The sequence below is a fragment of the Desarmillaria tabescens genome (genome assembly GCF_030435595.1).
Source record: "Desarmillaria tabescens strain CCBAS 213 chromosome Unknown EV420scaffold_18, whole genome shotgun sequence".
NCBI classification, from domain to species: Eukaryota; Fungi; Basidiomycota; class Agaricomycetes; order Agaricales; family Physalacriaceae; genus Desarmillaria; species Desarmillaria tabescens.
This window is the reverse complement of record NW_026848317.1, coordinates 654,491-668,249: the sequence shown is the minus strand read 5'-3', so window position 1 is coordinate 668,249 and position 13,759 is coordinate 654,491. Positions and strand designations below refer to the sequence as shown.

General features: G+C 45.5%; 4 protein-coding genes across 4 annotated transcripts; 1 reads left to right on the top strand and 3 right to left on the bottom strand.

The window, feature by feature from the left end:
- Window positions 1-293: 293 nt before the first annotated feature.
- Window positions 294-904, bottom strand: EV420DRAFT_1544986 (uncharacterized protein). The gene has a single exon (XM_060473255.1). It carries the CDS (start codon window positions 830-832, stop codon window positions 368-370), a length of 465 nt encoding a protein of 154 aa, XP_060330612.1. The 5' UTR covers window positions 833-904; the 3' UTR covers window positions 294-367.
- Window positions 905-3,223: 2,319 nt separating this feature from the next.
- EV420DRAFT_392932 (uncharacterized protein) lies at window positions 3,224-4,736 on the top strand. Its single transcript, XM_060481960.1, has 5 exons — window positions 3,224-3,363; window positions 3,425-3,686; window positions 3,750-4,010; window positions 4,065-4,432; window positions 4,487-4,736. The coding sequence occupies exons 1-5, from the start codon at window positions 3,325-3,327 to the stop codon at window positions 4,502-4,504; spliced, it is 948 nt and encodes a 315-aa protein (XP_060330611.1). The 5' UTR covers window positions 3,224-3,324; the 3' UTR covers window positions 4,505-4,736.
- A 539-nt stretch (window positions 4,737-5,275) lies between these two features.
- On the bottom strand, window positions 5,276-5,458 carry EV420DRAFT_1256261 (uncharacterized protein; the record flags this gene model as incomplete). The annotated part of the gene is made up of 1 exon (XM_060466775.1): window positions 5,276-5,458. A coding segment is annotated over one exon (183 nt), but the record flags the coding sequence as incomplete, so codon positions are not given.
- A 6,915-nt stretch (window positions 5,459-12,373) lies between these two features.
- On the bottom strand, window positions 12,374-13,290 carry EV420DRAFT_1643211 (uncharacterized protein; the record flags this gene model as incomplete). Its single annotated transcript, XM_060477466.1, has 7 exons — window positions 12,374-12,398; window positions 12,454-12,634; window positions 12,689-12,719; window positions 12,773-12,982; window positions 13,031-13,081; window positions 13,134-13,159; window positions 13,212-13,290. 7 exons carry the CDS (start codon window positions 13,288-13,290, stop codon window positions 12,374-12,376), a joined length of 603 nt encoding a protein of 200 aa, XP_060330609.1.
- Between the last annotated feature and the right edge of the window lie 469 nt (window positions 13,291-13,759).

Here is a 13,759-nt window from a genome sequence, read left to right as displayed (position 1 = left end):
CTTCCTTAGACACGATTAGCAATGCTGCTGTTTGGACCATCCTCTATACAAGGACTGTACAGCAGTCAAAGAAACCGTCGAGGCACCGTGTCATACCGATTGTGACGTTACCGATGCAATGCAATGTCATCGTACCACCCGTCTGTCAGTTCCCGACATCAGCAACCAAGAAATCAATACAATCCTCTCCAAAATTTCTCCATTCTTCATTCCTGCCATCCCGTCGGCATCACCCGAGAAATGTAGGAAGAGTACGTAACATCATGTCAATGTCAGGCAGCTCCATTCGATATCTCTTTACAACTGCCCATAAGAACTTGAGAGATCTCCCATCAATATATGTCCATGGGAGTTTGCCATTGGTGCCCTAGCAGCGTTTCAGGACGAACTTTGCGACAGAGGTACCAGAGGCCAGGGTTACAATGGAGTATTCACTCAAGCGCTCATTCCCGCTCTCAAGTCGGCTAACTACAAACGAACAGATTACGTCCATCTCCTTCAGGAATACCTTGGATCGTAGACTAGAAGCACCGTTGTCGCTGGAACGAAAAAGGATGCGCAAACTTGGTATCAGGTATTGACGGCAACTTTTGTTATTATGTGTATATATATTCATTGAAGCGGCCGACACGTATTCAGGATTCCACTTGTGATAGTACAGTGCTGTTGGATGAGCAGTAGGCGCTGGTAACAGGTACCGTGCTGGGATATTTTCCCGTGGACTTGCTAAAACAATAGCCTTAGAAAAGAATTCAGACTGAACTAATCTAGCAGAAAATGGTGACTCGTAATTATAGGGCGCTTCCTCAGAATTCAATATCGGCACGAGCATCGGTGGCGAGGATATCAATACTAGTGACTTGTTGTCATCAATAATGTGTATGCGCTTAGTAGTGAATGAATACTGTATGATATATGGACCTTAATGCAGCACGCCTTCACGAAATTTCTCAATTGACCCACCTATATGCGGCCGCATTGGAAAATGCAGCAGTCAGCATTCAGTCTACGCTTATGATTACTGGTTTACGAACTCTAGAACAATGGTGATATGTTGAACCATCGATTGTATTCAATAAATCCAGAATGTACAGGTGTCAATGGCCAATGGACCCAGAAAACCCACACGGCATCCCTCCAAGGTCCGAAACTATGCCTTCTTTAAGGGCTCCGATCTCATCGACACCGCTGTGATGTAACTTCCTGCTTATACAGATGAACAGAAAAACTCATAAGGGAAGTGGTAACAAGTTGACGTGATTCAGTTGATAGAGGATAAGGGCATAGGGTAGGGCAATGCAAGTCTGTCCACGGAGAAGATTTTTGATTGCGTTTCGGAACACTAGCATTATGATCAAGCGTCCCATCGCCTTTGAAATTTAAAGTTTTTAAAGTATAATCATAGCCGTTATTGCCAGAACAGATCTCCGTAGAACTCAGAGCTATGTGGATGAGCCGCTGGGAAGAATCTAGATAGTATTGTAGTAGGTAACATCGCAATAGTGAAGCTTGTACCGCCTGTACTGGCAGAGTATAATGCGTACTAAGAGTACATTACCTACGAGTTCTTGCCAACGTGAAACCATGACGATGAATGCCGGGTTTCCAGCAAGTCTCGTTGTCCAGGAGAAAACTTAAGAAAAGCGAAACTCGATGATTATAGTTATTAGTAATAAGTCAGACGCTGGACGTGGAAGGAATACATCAATAAGTCGGCGTCATACAAGATCTTGACACATACTTCACGTCTCCTTCATCTGTATAATTACCTTCATAACATGAGGACAACAGGTCTTATCCAGCTATACCGCCCCAAGTGTTCTCTTTTCCTCACCGATACAGCCGTAGAACAACGAAAACAAGATTTGATTTTGACCATGGCCTTATAATGGTGGAGAGGATGGATCCGGATGGCGTTGGACTTCATGAGCATTCCGATGAGGATATATTCAAGGCTTGGATGAAACCTTGGAGACGATAATTCGCAGGGAAGACGCTTCGCTTCCCACGTCTTTGTACTTGCTGTGATTGTAATAAAATCGTCAGCCAAAAGCCGGTGCGGTGGACATCGAAGGTGGTATATGTGTGTATCACTGTGCGGCGACTCCTTTATCTATTTCATCGGTAGGAATCCCCGAAATCGAGGGCTTAGCACGTCGAGTGTTGGGTTCAAGGTCACGATGGTATTCCTCTTTTGGCATTGTTTGTCCTCATCCCTAGGTCTGGCGAGACTTTCCGCAACAAGGTTTGCTTTTTATTCTCGAGTCATAGCTTGAGAATTTCAACTTTCTCTACTAGTGGCTCGATATTCTCTTGTATTTAGCTTTCACTGGCTAACCCATGACTTAAAAAAGCGTCACTCGAAGGCTTTGACACATCCGTGTTCCAAGGAAGGGAGTTCGTAAATGAGCCTGCTACCCTACTCTACTATTACAATTTTGGTGATGTGAATGGCATAAAATATTCACAAGCTATCGGATGAATGAGCGTCTATCTGACATAACATATAAGTTACGGGTTTCTATTGGGCCGATCATATCTGCATTCTTTCTCAGGTTGGCTGGTGGCGACCCATTCAGCTCCTTCCTTGCAACATGGAGATACGGGACCTTGTTTTTTTTTCATTCTAAGTCATCAGTCATAACATTCTGTCAGTATTGCGGCTGCAATCTAAATCAAATCTAAATTTATCTTAATTGTAGTAGAGTCTTCAGGGCATCAATCTCTCCTCTTCGCTCATCCTTCTACTCTCAGTCGTCCGGACATTCAACAAAGAATGAATTAGCCGCGTCATTCTGGGGTCGTACATTTCCGTTGCTGGCCCTGTGCTTATATGGAGACTTCCGGTTAGATCGCTCTACCCTCGCGTCACGATAGCTTATTCTTCAGGGCTGAAGATCATTAATGTACATACTACCTGTCAAAGTCCCTTTGACGTCATAGTTGGTTTCGGTCAAATTTATCCAGGTTCGCTGATTCGCGGGAGCTTTTCAGGATTCAATTAGGATCTTCGAATCTTATCGTCTCAAACTAGACAGATCCAATCGAAATAGTGCATATGGAATACACATTCGTATTCAATGGTCCTCCCGAAGCCTCTCCGACCGATTTTTGCGGCAGTGCCTCCCCGCTTCAAATCAATCACAAGAATGATGTATTCTACTGCCCCCAAATGGATTATCAGCATTGGAAGTGGACTTTGGGGTTGGAATTAACGTATCTTGGTCTCTATACGACACTCCTAGTATGTCAAATACAAATGTACTCGATATCTAAATCTCCAAGCATCCGGTGAACTGTTCAACAGAAGCCCAGTTTTCCGACATGGGAACCACTCCACCCAAAGACCAGCAGTATGTATATGTATGTCCCCAGTTATCGGCGTCGATGTTATGGTACTGACAAACTGCGTTTAAAATGCCAGCGTCCCCCTCAATTTTGGGCGGTATTGATCGGTATCGATGGATATTTGCATACTCCTCAATTATCCGGATGTGTTTCCGATGCGAATGAAATGGAGAGGTACTTAATTGACACTCTACACGTCCCGGGGAATCATATCCAGTGCCTTTCTCGTGACGACTCCCAAATCGCTGTCAGAGTCGACCCCAATAGCGACCCCAGCGACGACCCTACCCGCAACAATATCATCCAAACACTTCGCAATCTACCTGCCAAGAACGATATCAGGAAAGACGACAAGATTATCATCTACTTTGCCGGACACGGTTCAATCTATCTTAATTCAGATTATTACAAGGAGGAGACCATTGAATCCTATGGTTGCAGCCAAGCTCTATGCCCTTCTGACCGTGGCCAAGGCACCGCCGACATTGGCGACCGATTGATAAACGACATTCTCTCCAAAATATCCAAAGATACGGGAGCTCATATCACAGTCATTCTCGACTGCTCTCATTCCTCAGGTATCACACAAGGAATGCCTGGTGCCATACCGCGTAACGCCAATCGCATAGAACAGGGTGAAGCTGACTCCGGCAATACAGAAGGTAATCCATCCTTCAAGTCTAATCCCAGAAATGAGCTTAGATCGCCATATGTAGGACAGCGCCATGCCTCTCCGCTGCTGTCTACACTTGAAGCAATGTTCGACAGCCCGGTAGACACCAAAGGGGGAAATTTTCCGGACCGCAAATCTGAAAAATGGGTTCCTAATATGAAGTCTCATGTCCTTTTGGCGGCATGTCAAGGGTATCAGCAGGCAAAGGAGATAAAGAAGGAGGACGTTTCCAGGGGGGTTTTCACGAAGGCACTCATTGAGGTTCTCGAGTCAAAGGAATGGAAAGAAAATGAATTGAAAGAAAAGACGTATGATGCCCTCATTGGTCAGTTGAATGCCCACAAGTTGGAGGGCAAGACACAGACATCGATCGCCATTGGGGAACGTAAGAACACACAACTTTGGTCCCAGGTATGACAGTACTTCTGTTTATTCTGTGCTCCTACGAGTCTGACATATTTACAGGAGCCAGTGAAACAGTGAAGGCGATAAACCACTGAAGGATAGCTGTCTGGATGCCGAGAATTTAGAAGTATTTTGACAGCGGATCTGGCGTTCAACACAACGGAAATATGTCCTAGTTTCAAGATAGTATGATACAAGATGTACGAAGAGGTAAATATAGCCATCTGTGATTCTGTAAAGTAAGAGGGACGCAAATGTAAGGCAAACAATTCCTATCATAGGTAAAACTTGAACATCAAGTTACTACGATGAAATGCACTTCGCGTACTGACAACAGAGAGACGGACCGTCACAGTTATTTTACCACTGTACACTTCGGCGCATTGTATCACAATACTCGCCTTCTCTGATGGGCGCGAAAAGCAGCGATAGAGTCTATTCCCTAAATTCGCAAAATCTGACTATATGCACTATTAGATGGCCAGGGACACACGTACCGTCACTTCTTTCAGGGAGTATCGACATGAGGATAACAGCGCACCTAATATATCATCTAAATGGTGTTCTTGTGATAGTTTTCCCATTATCGATGAAACCTTCGCCGTTCCATCTCAATTCTGCCCCTTTCTTCGCATATGACACCAGCCGCTACCGTGGGTGGGGATCTACGTTGGAATTACAAGATGTGGGCTGAATTCGTCTTGTTGGGGTTGAGCTTTTGAGTTTTGAAAACCGGACGGTTGAGCAATTGCAACAAAAGATTCCCGTCGAACCCTGACACGGGAAATCTTCGGTCGATATTTGAGAGGCAGTCCTCATGAGCTCTGCTGTGAGTTGGACGACGTGAACCGGAATGTGCAGGGACTCGTCGCGAATGCAAGCCTGGAAGTAAGCAAAGATGTGATGATAGAGCTCGATCGGAGGAGGAATTGGTGTCCGCCGCAGAGCATAACGATCGTCAAGGATTGGTGTGACGCCACTTTGGTAGTTGAAGTAGTTGGTTGATTTGGCGCTTTTGGATGGAGCCATGCCGCCATGTACATTTTTGAAGGCAATGTCGAGCTTTGCATGTGCATAATTAGTCAGATCATGTTTCAGGATAGCGAAGACCGACGCACTTTTACCCAGCACCTCAAGGATATCATGTTGCTCTGCGAGCTCACCTTGCGCAATGTCGTTGTTTGTTCCATAGGAGTAATGTCAGCAACAAAGACCATTATTTTCCGACGATGGTTATCACTCGTGAGCAACACATCATAGACTAATTCCGTGCCTATTATTTGGTCACAGAACTTGTCCAGTCGACAATCGTTATCCAGCAGAAGGCTCCGCAGGTCAGCGGACCCTCTACGAATCGGATTTAGGTGTTCGCGTGGCTTTTGGAGCATGAAAAGACAGGAACGATCACGGCAGAGATAACGGTACCTTCCACAGCAATATACTCTCCTCAGGGATCTGCTTTTTGGCAGCCAATGTTTCCTTCATATGAGCACACAATCATCCGCAATTTCCACAATGATAGTGCCTTCAGATACACGGCTGTCGTCGTACAAGTAAATGGAGATCTGTAGTGGCATGAGCGTGGTTTAGCTTTATCGCAGTTATAGTGTACAAAAATCATCTGCGTACAGGTACTTCAGGAGATCAGCTAAAACAGGTACCCATTTGACACACACCTAGTTGTCTCTCCATCTCCCAGTACTTTTATGCATCCTTATGGGTGTACCTGCATCTACTCGTACTTGTTGCTGTACTGTAACAAGCCGTTCGCAAGTACTTTTTGAGAACGTCCGTGTTGGGCCCGCAAAGATCCGGGCATTGCCGAGACGTCGAACCTGCCGCTGATGGCGCATTCACACCAAGCCTAGAACTTGTATGGATAATATAAGTCCATGCCAATGCAGTAGCACCCTCGGAATATATATAATAATCAATGACTATACAAGAATGTTTTAGCAAAATAGAAAAGAAGTTTACAAAACTCGGAATTTCGCTTCCAGTCAACTTCCAGTACAAAGCCAGACCCAAAATCTCGGACGTGTGGTCGCGGAAATGCAAGGCGAAACGTCAATTGTGAGTAAGCGGCAGAGGTTTAATTAAAGACGTCCATAGGAACAAGATTTGCGCACGCAAATCAATGGAGCTTCAAAAGAGGAGGGAAATCGGAGAGGTAAGAACGAAAATTTCAAGATTTTTGCGAGTGCGCTGGAAATATGTGCAAACAATGATGTGCCCACGGCCACGGATTATGCAAGCGGCGAGGGGTTTGTCGTTGGGTGATAGTGTCCATCGGGATCTGTAAATGTACTTGCGAACTTGAAGTAGTGGCGGATCACTAAGTGGTTGCAAATTGAGACACATGTATCGCTCAAACGGGAAGTGGCTGTGTGAGCCTAACCCTGATGGTGAACAAGCACCAGCATCGAAAGTAGTGCTGGGAACCATCAAAAGTAGTGGTGTCCTCCCTACTGAACAAAAGAATTTTTGTACAGTATAACGCCCATATAGCTTTCATACTTTAAAGTTAGGAGCGAAGCAAGGTGACGTGGTGGCGGTGAGGAATACTACACGTGGTAATCGGCACTTCGGTCCGATCAAACTCGGTTTATCACCGGTTTCCCCTGATTCCTACTGCCAACCTACTGCAACCAGTTATTTGCGATGCGGCTTTTTCTACCTGTTCCCTCTTCTTAGGATCTTCACACAGTCTATCGACAGAGATTTTTCCTGAGGGAAAACCAAGCTGTGGATCCCTGAACAGATGTCCTGCCTATAAGAAGGCGAATCAAGACAATCCTCTCACAATCCAAGCTGCTCACCACGTCATTATTTTTCTCATTCTTGAATAAGGAGTATAATAATACCATTTCTGCTGTAGCGCTGACAACTGGCAGAATCTCTATGCTGCTTCACTGCCAATTACTGCGCCTCAGCCCGATTCTACGCCCATCAAGTTCGGTGTCCTTGGAGCTGTTGAAATCGCACCGGCCGCCATCGTAAATCTACCAAAGATATATCCCTACACCGAGTAGTAGGCTCGTTTACTTATGGAATTCGTATGTACTGCGATGTTCTCTTTGAGATATTCATTAATCGCTATGTATAGCCATCTGCAAGAGTCACCCACCCCATCTCGCTCCATCTGATATAAGACCCATGATATCTGTTTATTGGCTGTTACTATGCTCACTTGTGCGAACTCGCTGGACTGTCGATTATTTGAGGTGCTACTCAAGCTCCCCGAGAGTGTTCAAAGTCGACGGTCATTATTTCTCCGATTATCAGAGTATGTTTGGGTCCTTCTGCCTAAATAGCAGCACGAGAAGAAAAGGCGCAACCTGAAAGCAGTCAGAGCTGGTAACGAAGGACAAGATGACGTTGTAGTGATAGATCAGTATCAAGGTCTGACAGGACTCCGCCTACTGCCATCATCGCACTGTTCGATCCATCGTGTAGTTGTATCTGGTGGACTACTCAGTGTTTCATGTAGTATTCAGTACAGACGTCGAATAGGTGAACCAGTCCAAGCCCTGAGCTCTTTCCTGAGATACTGACTACAACACTTTTCAGATGGTCTCTTTGTTCCTTAAATTCTCCACCTTTCGACATAAATATCACCATGTTGCCTTCTTTCATCAAATTGTACGTCCCCACCGGCAAGCGGTAGCAAGTGGTACAGTGATGGCTCGATATTGGCCACTTGGCCAGAACTCCATCGTTTCTGGTGCGGTTTTTTCTCCGTGTCTTTGCCATAGTCACTAATGGTGTTCCAGGTGGCGCAGACCCATCAGTGGGCATGGCAGTTTGAGCTTTTTACTTCACTGTGAAGAATATCTGTACGTTATTCGAATTTTGTTTAGTAATTATCATCCTCATTGATTCTTTTACCGGCCGGTACTTTTCATTGACAAACATGTGTTCGAAGTCATATATCTCACCGGTGACCAGTGTCCTACACATTCATATACAAATGAACGTCTTTTTCGGGATGACAAAGGTCGCGCTAGGACATGCAAGCACACTGAACCAGTATGTGCAGGTTCCAAGCTTGCTTAGTATCAGATGCTCCCATTTACTCAGTCAAAATATTGCACGCTGTGTTGATGTCTTTGTGTTATAGTTTGATATTTTTATCTCGCTGTGAAAATCCCGGTGCGTCGTTTGGCATTTTGCAATTGTGTTCCTCCTTCTCATACTTCGTTTACCAGACGGTAATTTCTGTTGACAAAGAAGGCATGTAATTTCCGAAGACTGAAGTATGAGGATTAGATATTCGGTGATTATATTCGAGTGATGACCTTGTATCAATTTTTGTTTTTCATGCTACTCGAATTTTCGGGCTATACAGGTTTGTTTGCTTACTTACTGAAATTTACTCAAGTTCCTATTATCTGCTGGGAAACATTTCTTGCTGCTCTTTGTCCTTTGGCTGAGCGCTCACAAGAATCAGTTCATTCGCAGTTCCATTTGTTGTCCCAATGCTTGTGGATTGATGTATGTTTCAGACTCTCAATCTAACCATTCGAGAGATACCATTTAAAACTTAATAATTTCTTGAACTTTGGTTGACCATGATGATTGAGGCCCCATATAACACAAAATCTTCCTACATGCAGACCTTAGAACGAAATATGGTGGCACTGCTCGAGTGTGTGCAAATCCGGGATGGTATTAGTCTGGAGAAGCTGCTTGAGCCATTCATCCTTCGCTAGATTGCCCTCAAACATTCTAGCTTCTGTAATACGTATATATATACGAGTGGTAGTGTACTAGATACTCAGGTGCTTGAGCACAGAATAATAAATGAAGTGGCTGTTGATTGTACTAAATTTCATCCCTATTTTAATAAAACTGCATTTAAACATATCTAAGTATTATAAAAACGTAACTACCCAAGGAATAATTATCATAGAAGCAATCCGTGCTGTACTCTAGAGTGTTGAACATAGTTACCATATCGGGACATCCATCGATCCATCCATCAAGTCGACTTCGCGCCGACTTCCAGCTTGTATCCCAGCAGGGTACAGGACCACCCATAAATGACCAGGTTGGTGAAGTATCAAAGCGATGCGGTAACTGTATATTTCATAAAAATGGTGTAAATGTGGAGTGAAATGCACACTTACATGGAGAGAAGGGAAGGTCCTTTTAATTGCATTTCAGCCGGAGATGTAACAGTCTATCAAGCTGTTGCAACTCTGATAGTATAGACTCGTTGTTCTTATCGGAAAGTGCCCGTACTTTTGCCTCTGCAAAAACGCCCACAGAATCGATAGGATTACCCATCATCCCGTATCGCGTAGCAAGGTCCCTCTCAACTTGTTCCAAACGGGAGATTTCTTCTTGTAGACTAACCTAGAAGAAGGTGAGAATGGATATCGCATGTGACGCAGTAAGGCAAATATACCGATGGCACGTCTGGGATATTATAACTGGGAGAAGGGACGGGGATCGCACCGCGCTTGACGTACGGTGGACGCTGATCACGGGAGATGTTGGTACGACTCGTGTATCGATTGGAATGGAAGATGGGAAAGACACTCGCTATCCCAAGGATTCGATTGTAGATGTCACGGAGCCGCGTCCATATGAAATCTAAGAATCGGAACATTGTATTCCTTGGGGATTGTTTAGGAATCAAGGAATTCTTCAAGAAACAACATAGCATACTGAAGCTCCTCGTTACTGCGTTCGCTCTTAATGAAGGGGGATATGAGTGGTCGCACTTTAGAAGAAGCCAGTAGGTGATGAGCTGGGATCCATCCTTTCTCGCGACTTATAAGTGAGAAGCTCCATAGTTCCGTTTCGACTGCCGTGTGGAGAACGTCTGTTTTAATTGCCTCGCATGGTCAAGATGGCATGCTAAAGCTGGCCCCCAATCTACACTCCGCGAAGACGGAGCATGTGCATGAGCATGATGTGATACAGCGAGGTAGAAGTTTCGGAGCATATCGATAAGAAGCCGGCGTGGTGGTGCTCCCGACCGGTGATGTGCAATATAGTGAAAATGCCATCCTGGAACTGGTAGTGCATACTGAGGGCCATAAGTTTACATGTGTATACATCTTAGAGCGAGATATAGCTGATACATGGGATTCTTAGCTGTGCGCAACCGGTGACCATGGGGGCAAAAATAAGCTTTGCGAAGACCAATATTATTATTCTGTCTACGCTTTTATTTAAAGTGTCCCGTTTCACACGAGAAGAAGATCCCCAACCCCACATTCTTGTATTCCTGCGTTCCCCTGTGGGACAACCAGTGTTTCGAAAGTTAGCTTTATGCTTAGCGTTCGGGCCCATTGGATCGTTCCATGTAATACTACCTATGGGTAGTGCATACCCAGGGTTGACATGTGTCGACTTCTCCGGCAACTTCTTGAACCAAAAGGTGCAGAGAAGTGCATACGTGAGCACCCCATTCTTCATGCATTCACATTCCTAACACGCCGTCGACACTACGTGCAAACATACATACGGACACCGATGCGGCAGGGAAGATTTCATCTACAGCGCGAAGCCTACTCTCTGACAACGCAGACAGGAGTATCGGGATAGTACGCAACGCTTCAATCAGAAAGTATTGAGAGTGGCATCCCCAATGGCAGTAGTCGAGGATCATGGCAATTAGATACCCTTTCTCACGAGAGACTTGAGCGAGGGTGGTATCGAAGTCTCATCCATTAATGTCCATTCACCCGGTCCAGTGTTACTGCAATCGATAGGATGGTGTTGACGCGTGTTGGGGTGCACTCACCGTCACGGGGGATAGTTTAACCGCCGAATTGGCATTGGATATGTTCAACATCTATGATTCAGGCATGGTAAGGTCCTCAGTGACATATTACCACATGCTTAAGGAGCAGCAGGATAGACCAGGATAGACAAGCAAGTAAAGGACGTCAATATATATCGATACTAATCAGAACAGCCTAAAATCGACATCTATCCGTACAATGTAAGAGCTCAAACGATACCGATCAGTAGTCTATTGTTTAACGCGAGGGGGTTTACTTGCACCCGTGTTATTACAAAGCATGACATAATTTTGCCGTGATCCGGCACTGGGCCAAATCGAATCGGTTTTGGGGCTTACAGGCGGCAAGTTTGGCATGCCGATTTCGAGCCGTGCGACGCGTCTGGACAGGAAATGCTGCTTGCTCCGCTTTCCCCCTACCAATATTTCATTTCACACAAAGATACACTTTATTTCTTGGTATAATACTTATAGGCTTCATACGCGTCCCCAGACCTTGTAATACAACATTTATTCTTTGCCGGAATCCCATCAGATTTGTAATAACCGGGTTGCAAGGCAGATGGCCCGATTAAGCAACAGACTACCGTCCCTCCTTTCCATCATTAGGTCTGTATCGTCGTCTGTCTACGAGAGACTAACCGATCAGTGAGCCATAACAAGGAATGTACAGCCACCGCCGGGGCGAATCCCGAGGAGCAATGGTCAGAAGACTGATATTCGGCCTAGCCAATAGTAAGAAAGACGAGCTTGAAGGATGCAGAGAACCGCCGGAACCGTACCGCTGCTTCCGAGAGAGAGAATGGGGTGGCTAGTAAGCAAGGGAGAACTTAAGTTCGCATTGGCAAGTCCCGTCCGGATGTGCATGTGATAACGGACGAACCGGACCGCATACAACGCCTGCACCCCGGCGTACCATATAGGTGGATGTGTTGACTGCCTGTATTATAGCCTTCGGTCAATGCAAGACTATTGAGGATGAAGGAGCCATGTAAAATCTTCAAAGTCTCCCAAAAAGGAGGTATCGGTGCGACTGGCAGCATCAGAAGACGCGAAACGATCCAAAATCATCGATGCTGTCCTCTTGGCGAGATCGCAATTGCTCAGCGTATCGTTTCCGCGTTATTGTGTAGCCATAACCTCGTTCGTAGTAATATGGGCGTCAAGGGGAATATCGCAGTGCTCGTCCATCAATTACGACCAAAACGTCGGTGTCTAATCAGCACATTTTGAAAGATGAGCAAGATTCCGAGAAGAGCAAACCACGTACGTTCTCTCCCAATCCTCCAGTTTGTCGTACTTCCAGGTCCCCATTTCAGCATTCTCTACGTGGATACCCAATCGATCGAATTCACTTTCAGCCCTATCAGTAAACGCGATGTCGCTGCAGACATTGGTGATGTCGATGATCCATAGCCCCGCTTTTGTGCATCCAGTCTCTTTCTGAATGCCTGTGGTGATAAAGATCAGTCGGTATCCTAGATCTGATAAACACAAGAACATACGAGCAACAGCCTCCTTTCCCTTCGCTTCATTCTTTGCCGTCAACCGTCAACACCAATCACACAAGGTTCACCCTAGCAAAATACTTTGATACTCTGGTCACCGGGGAGATATGCCACTTTCAGCACTTTCGGGAAGCCCAAGTAGCATTCAAATAATCGGTAGTCCAGTGAGTCCGTACGAATCAGCGTAGTAAAAGCAGATCGAACAGGGTCTTTGGAATTATCGTCTGCAGGAGAGCTAAACCAGTTGGAAGCGAGTCGTCGGATGGCAGGAGGTGATATCGTTGTAGACAGCTACAACGTAGTGAATAACGAACATCTGAAGAACATCGTAGCACGTACAAGTTCATAAAGAAGCCCCCAGTGGTACCATCTCGAGTGCTGGGGGACCAACTGTGAAAAGGTTGCATAAGCAGGCGCAAAATTGAATAGATATACAAAACACACAAGTGTAAAAATTCGCGACACCGCCTGTAATACGATTAATGAACGCAGTCCAAAAAATGGGGAAAACACCACGTACCTTCGATGAAGAAAATGACCATCCATGCCCTTCTATCAGCACCATTGAACGGGTAGTCCTCGAGCCCTAACAGTGTCATTGGGAGACGCTTTCCAGAGAGGATACACCTGAACGAACCGTGCAGTGTAACGACGATATACGATGTTCTAAACGATGTGGTACAACCCCGAATATTTACGCATCGAAAGGTAAAGGAGAGATGCAGACGGGCGAAGAGATTGTGTATTCGCGGCCGCCTATGAGGTATCCTTTGGCAGGGTGATATCTTGCACCGTGTGCCCAAAACTGGGCTTCAGGTCGCTCGTCAGCCACCATGTCCGACGCCGTGGCTGAACCAGGTTATACGTCGTCCTTGTGTTCCGAAGTTGCTAAAGATTCTACGGTAGCTCGCTCAGGGACCAGACCTGTAGTGTTGCATTCAGTATCTCTCGAATGCTCGATACTCAGGTCGACACACCTGTCCAGTGAGGTCCGTATCATCAGTTTTCCTTTTCAATGATTGAGCGATGAGTCAGGGACTGAGGTACTGAGCGACGAACTGTCCATTG

Excerpts from the sequence above, each read along its gene's own strand:
- EV420DRAFT_1544986 (XM_060473255.1), bottom strand. The coding sequence starts at position 832 with ATGCTCGTGCCGATATTGAATTCTGAGGAAGCGCCCTATAATTACGAG.
- EV420DRAFT_392932 (XM_060481960.1), top strand. The coding sequence starts at position 3,325 with ATGGGAACCACTCCACCCAAAGACCAGCAGTATGTATAT. Across the intron at positions 3,364-3,424 it reads AAGACCAGCAGTATGTATAT|CGTCCCCCTCAATTTTGGGC; the intron begins GTATGTCCCCAG and ends TTAAAATGCCAG. Across the intron at positions 3,687-3,749 it reads TCTACCTGCCAAGAACGATA|ATTATTACAAGGAGGAGACC; the intron begins TCAGGAAAGACG and ends ATCTTAATTCAG.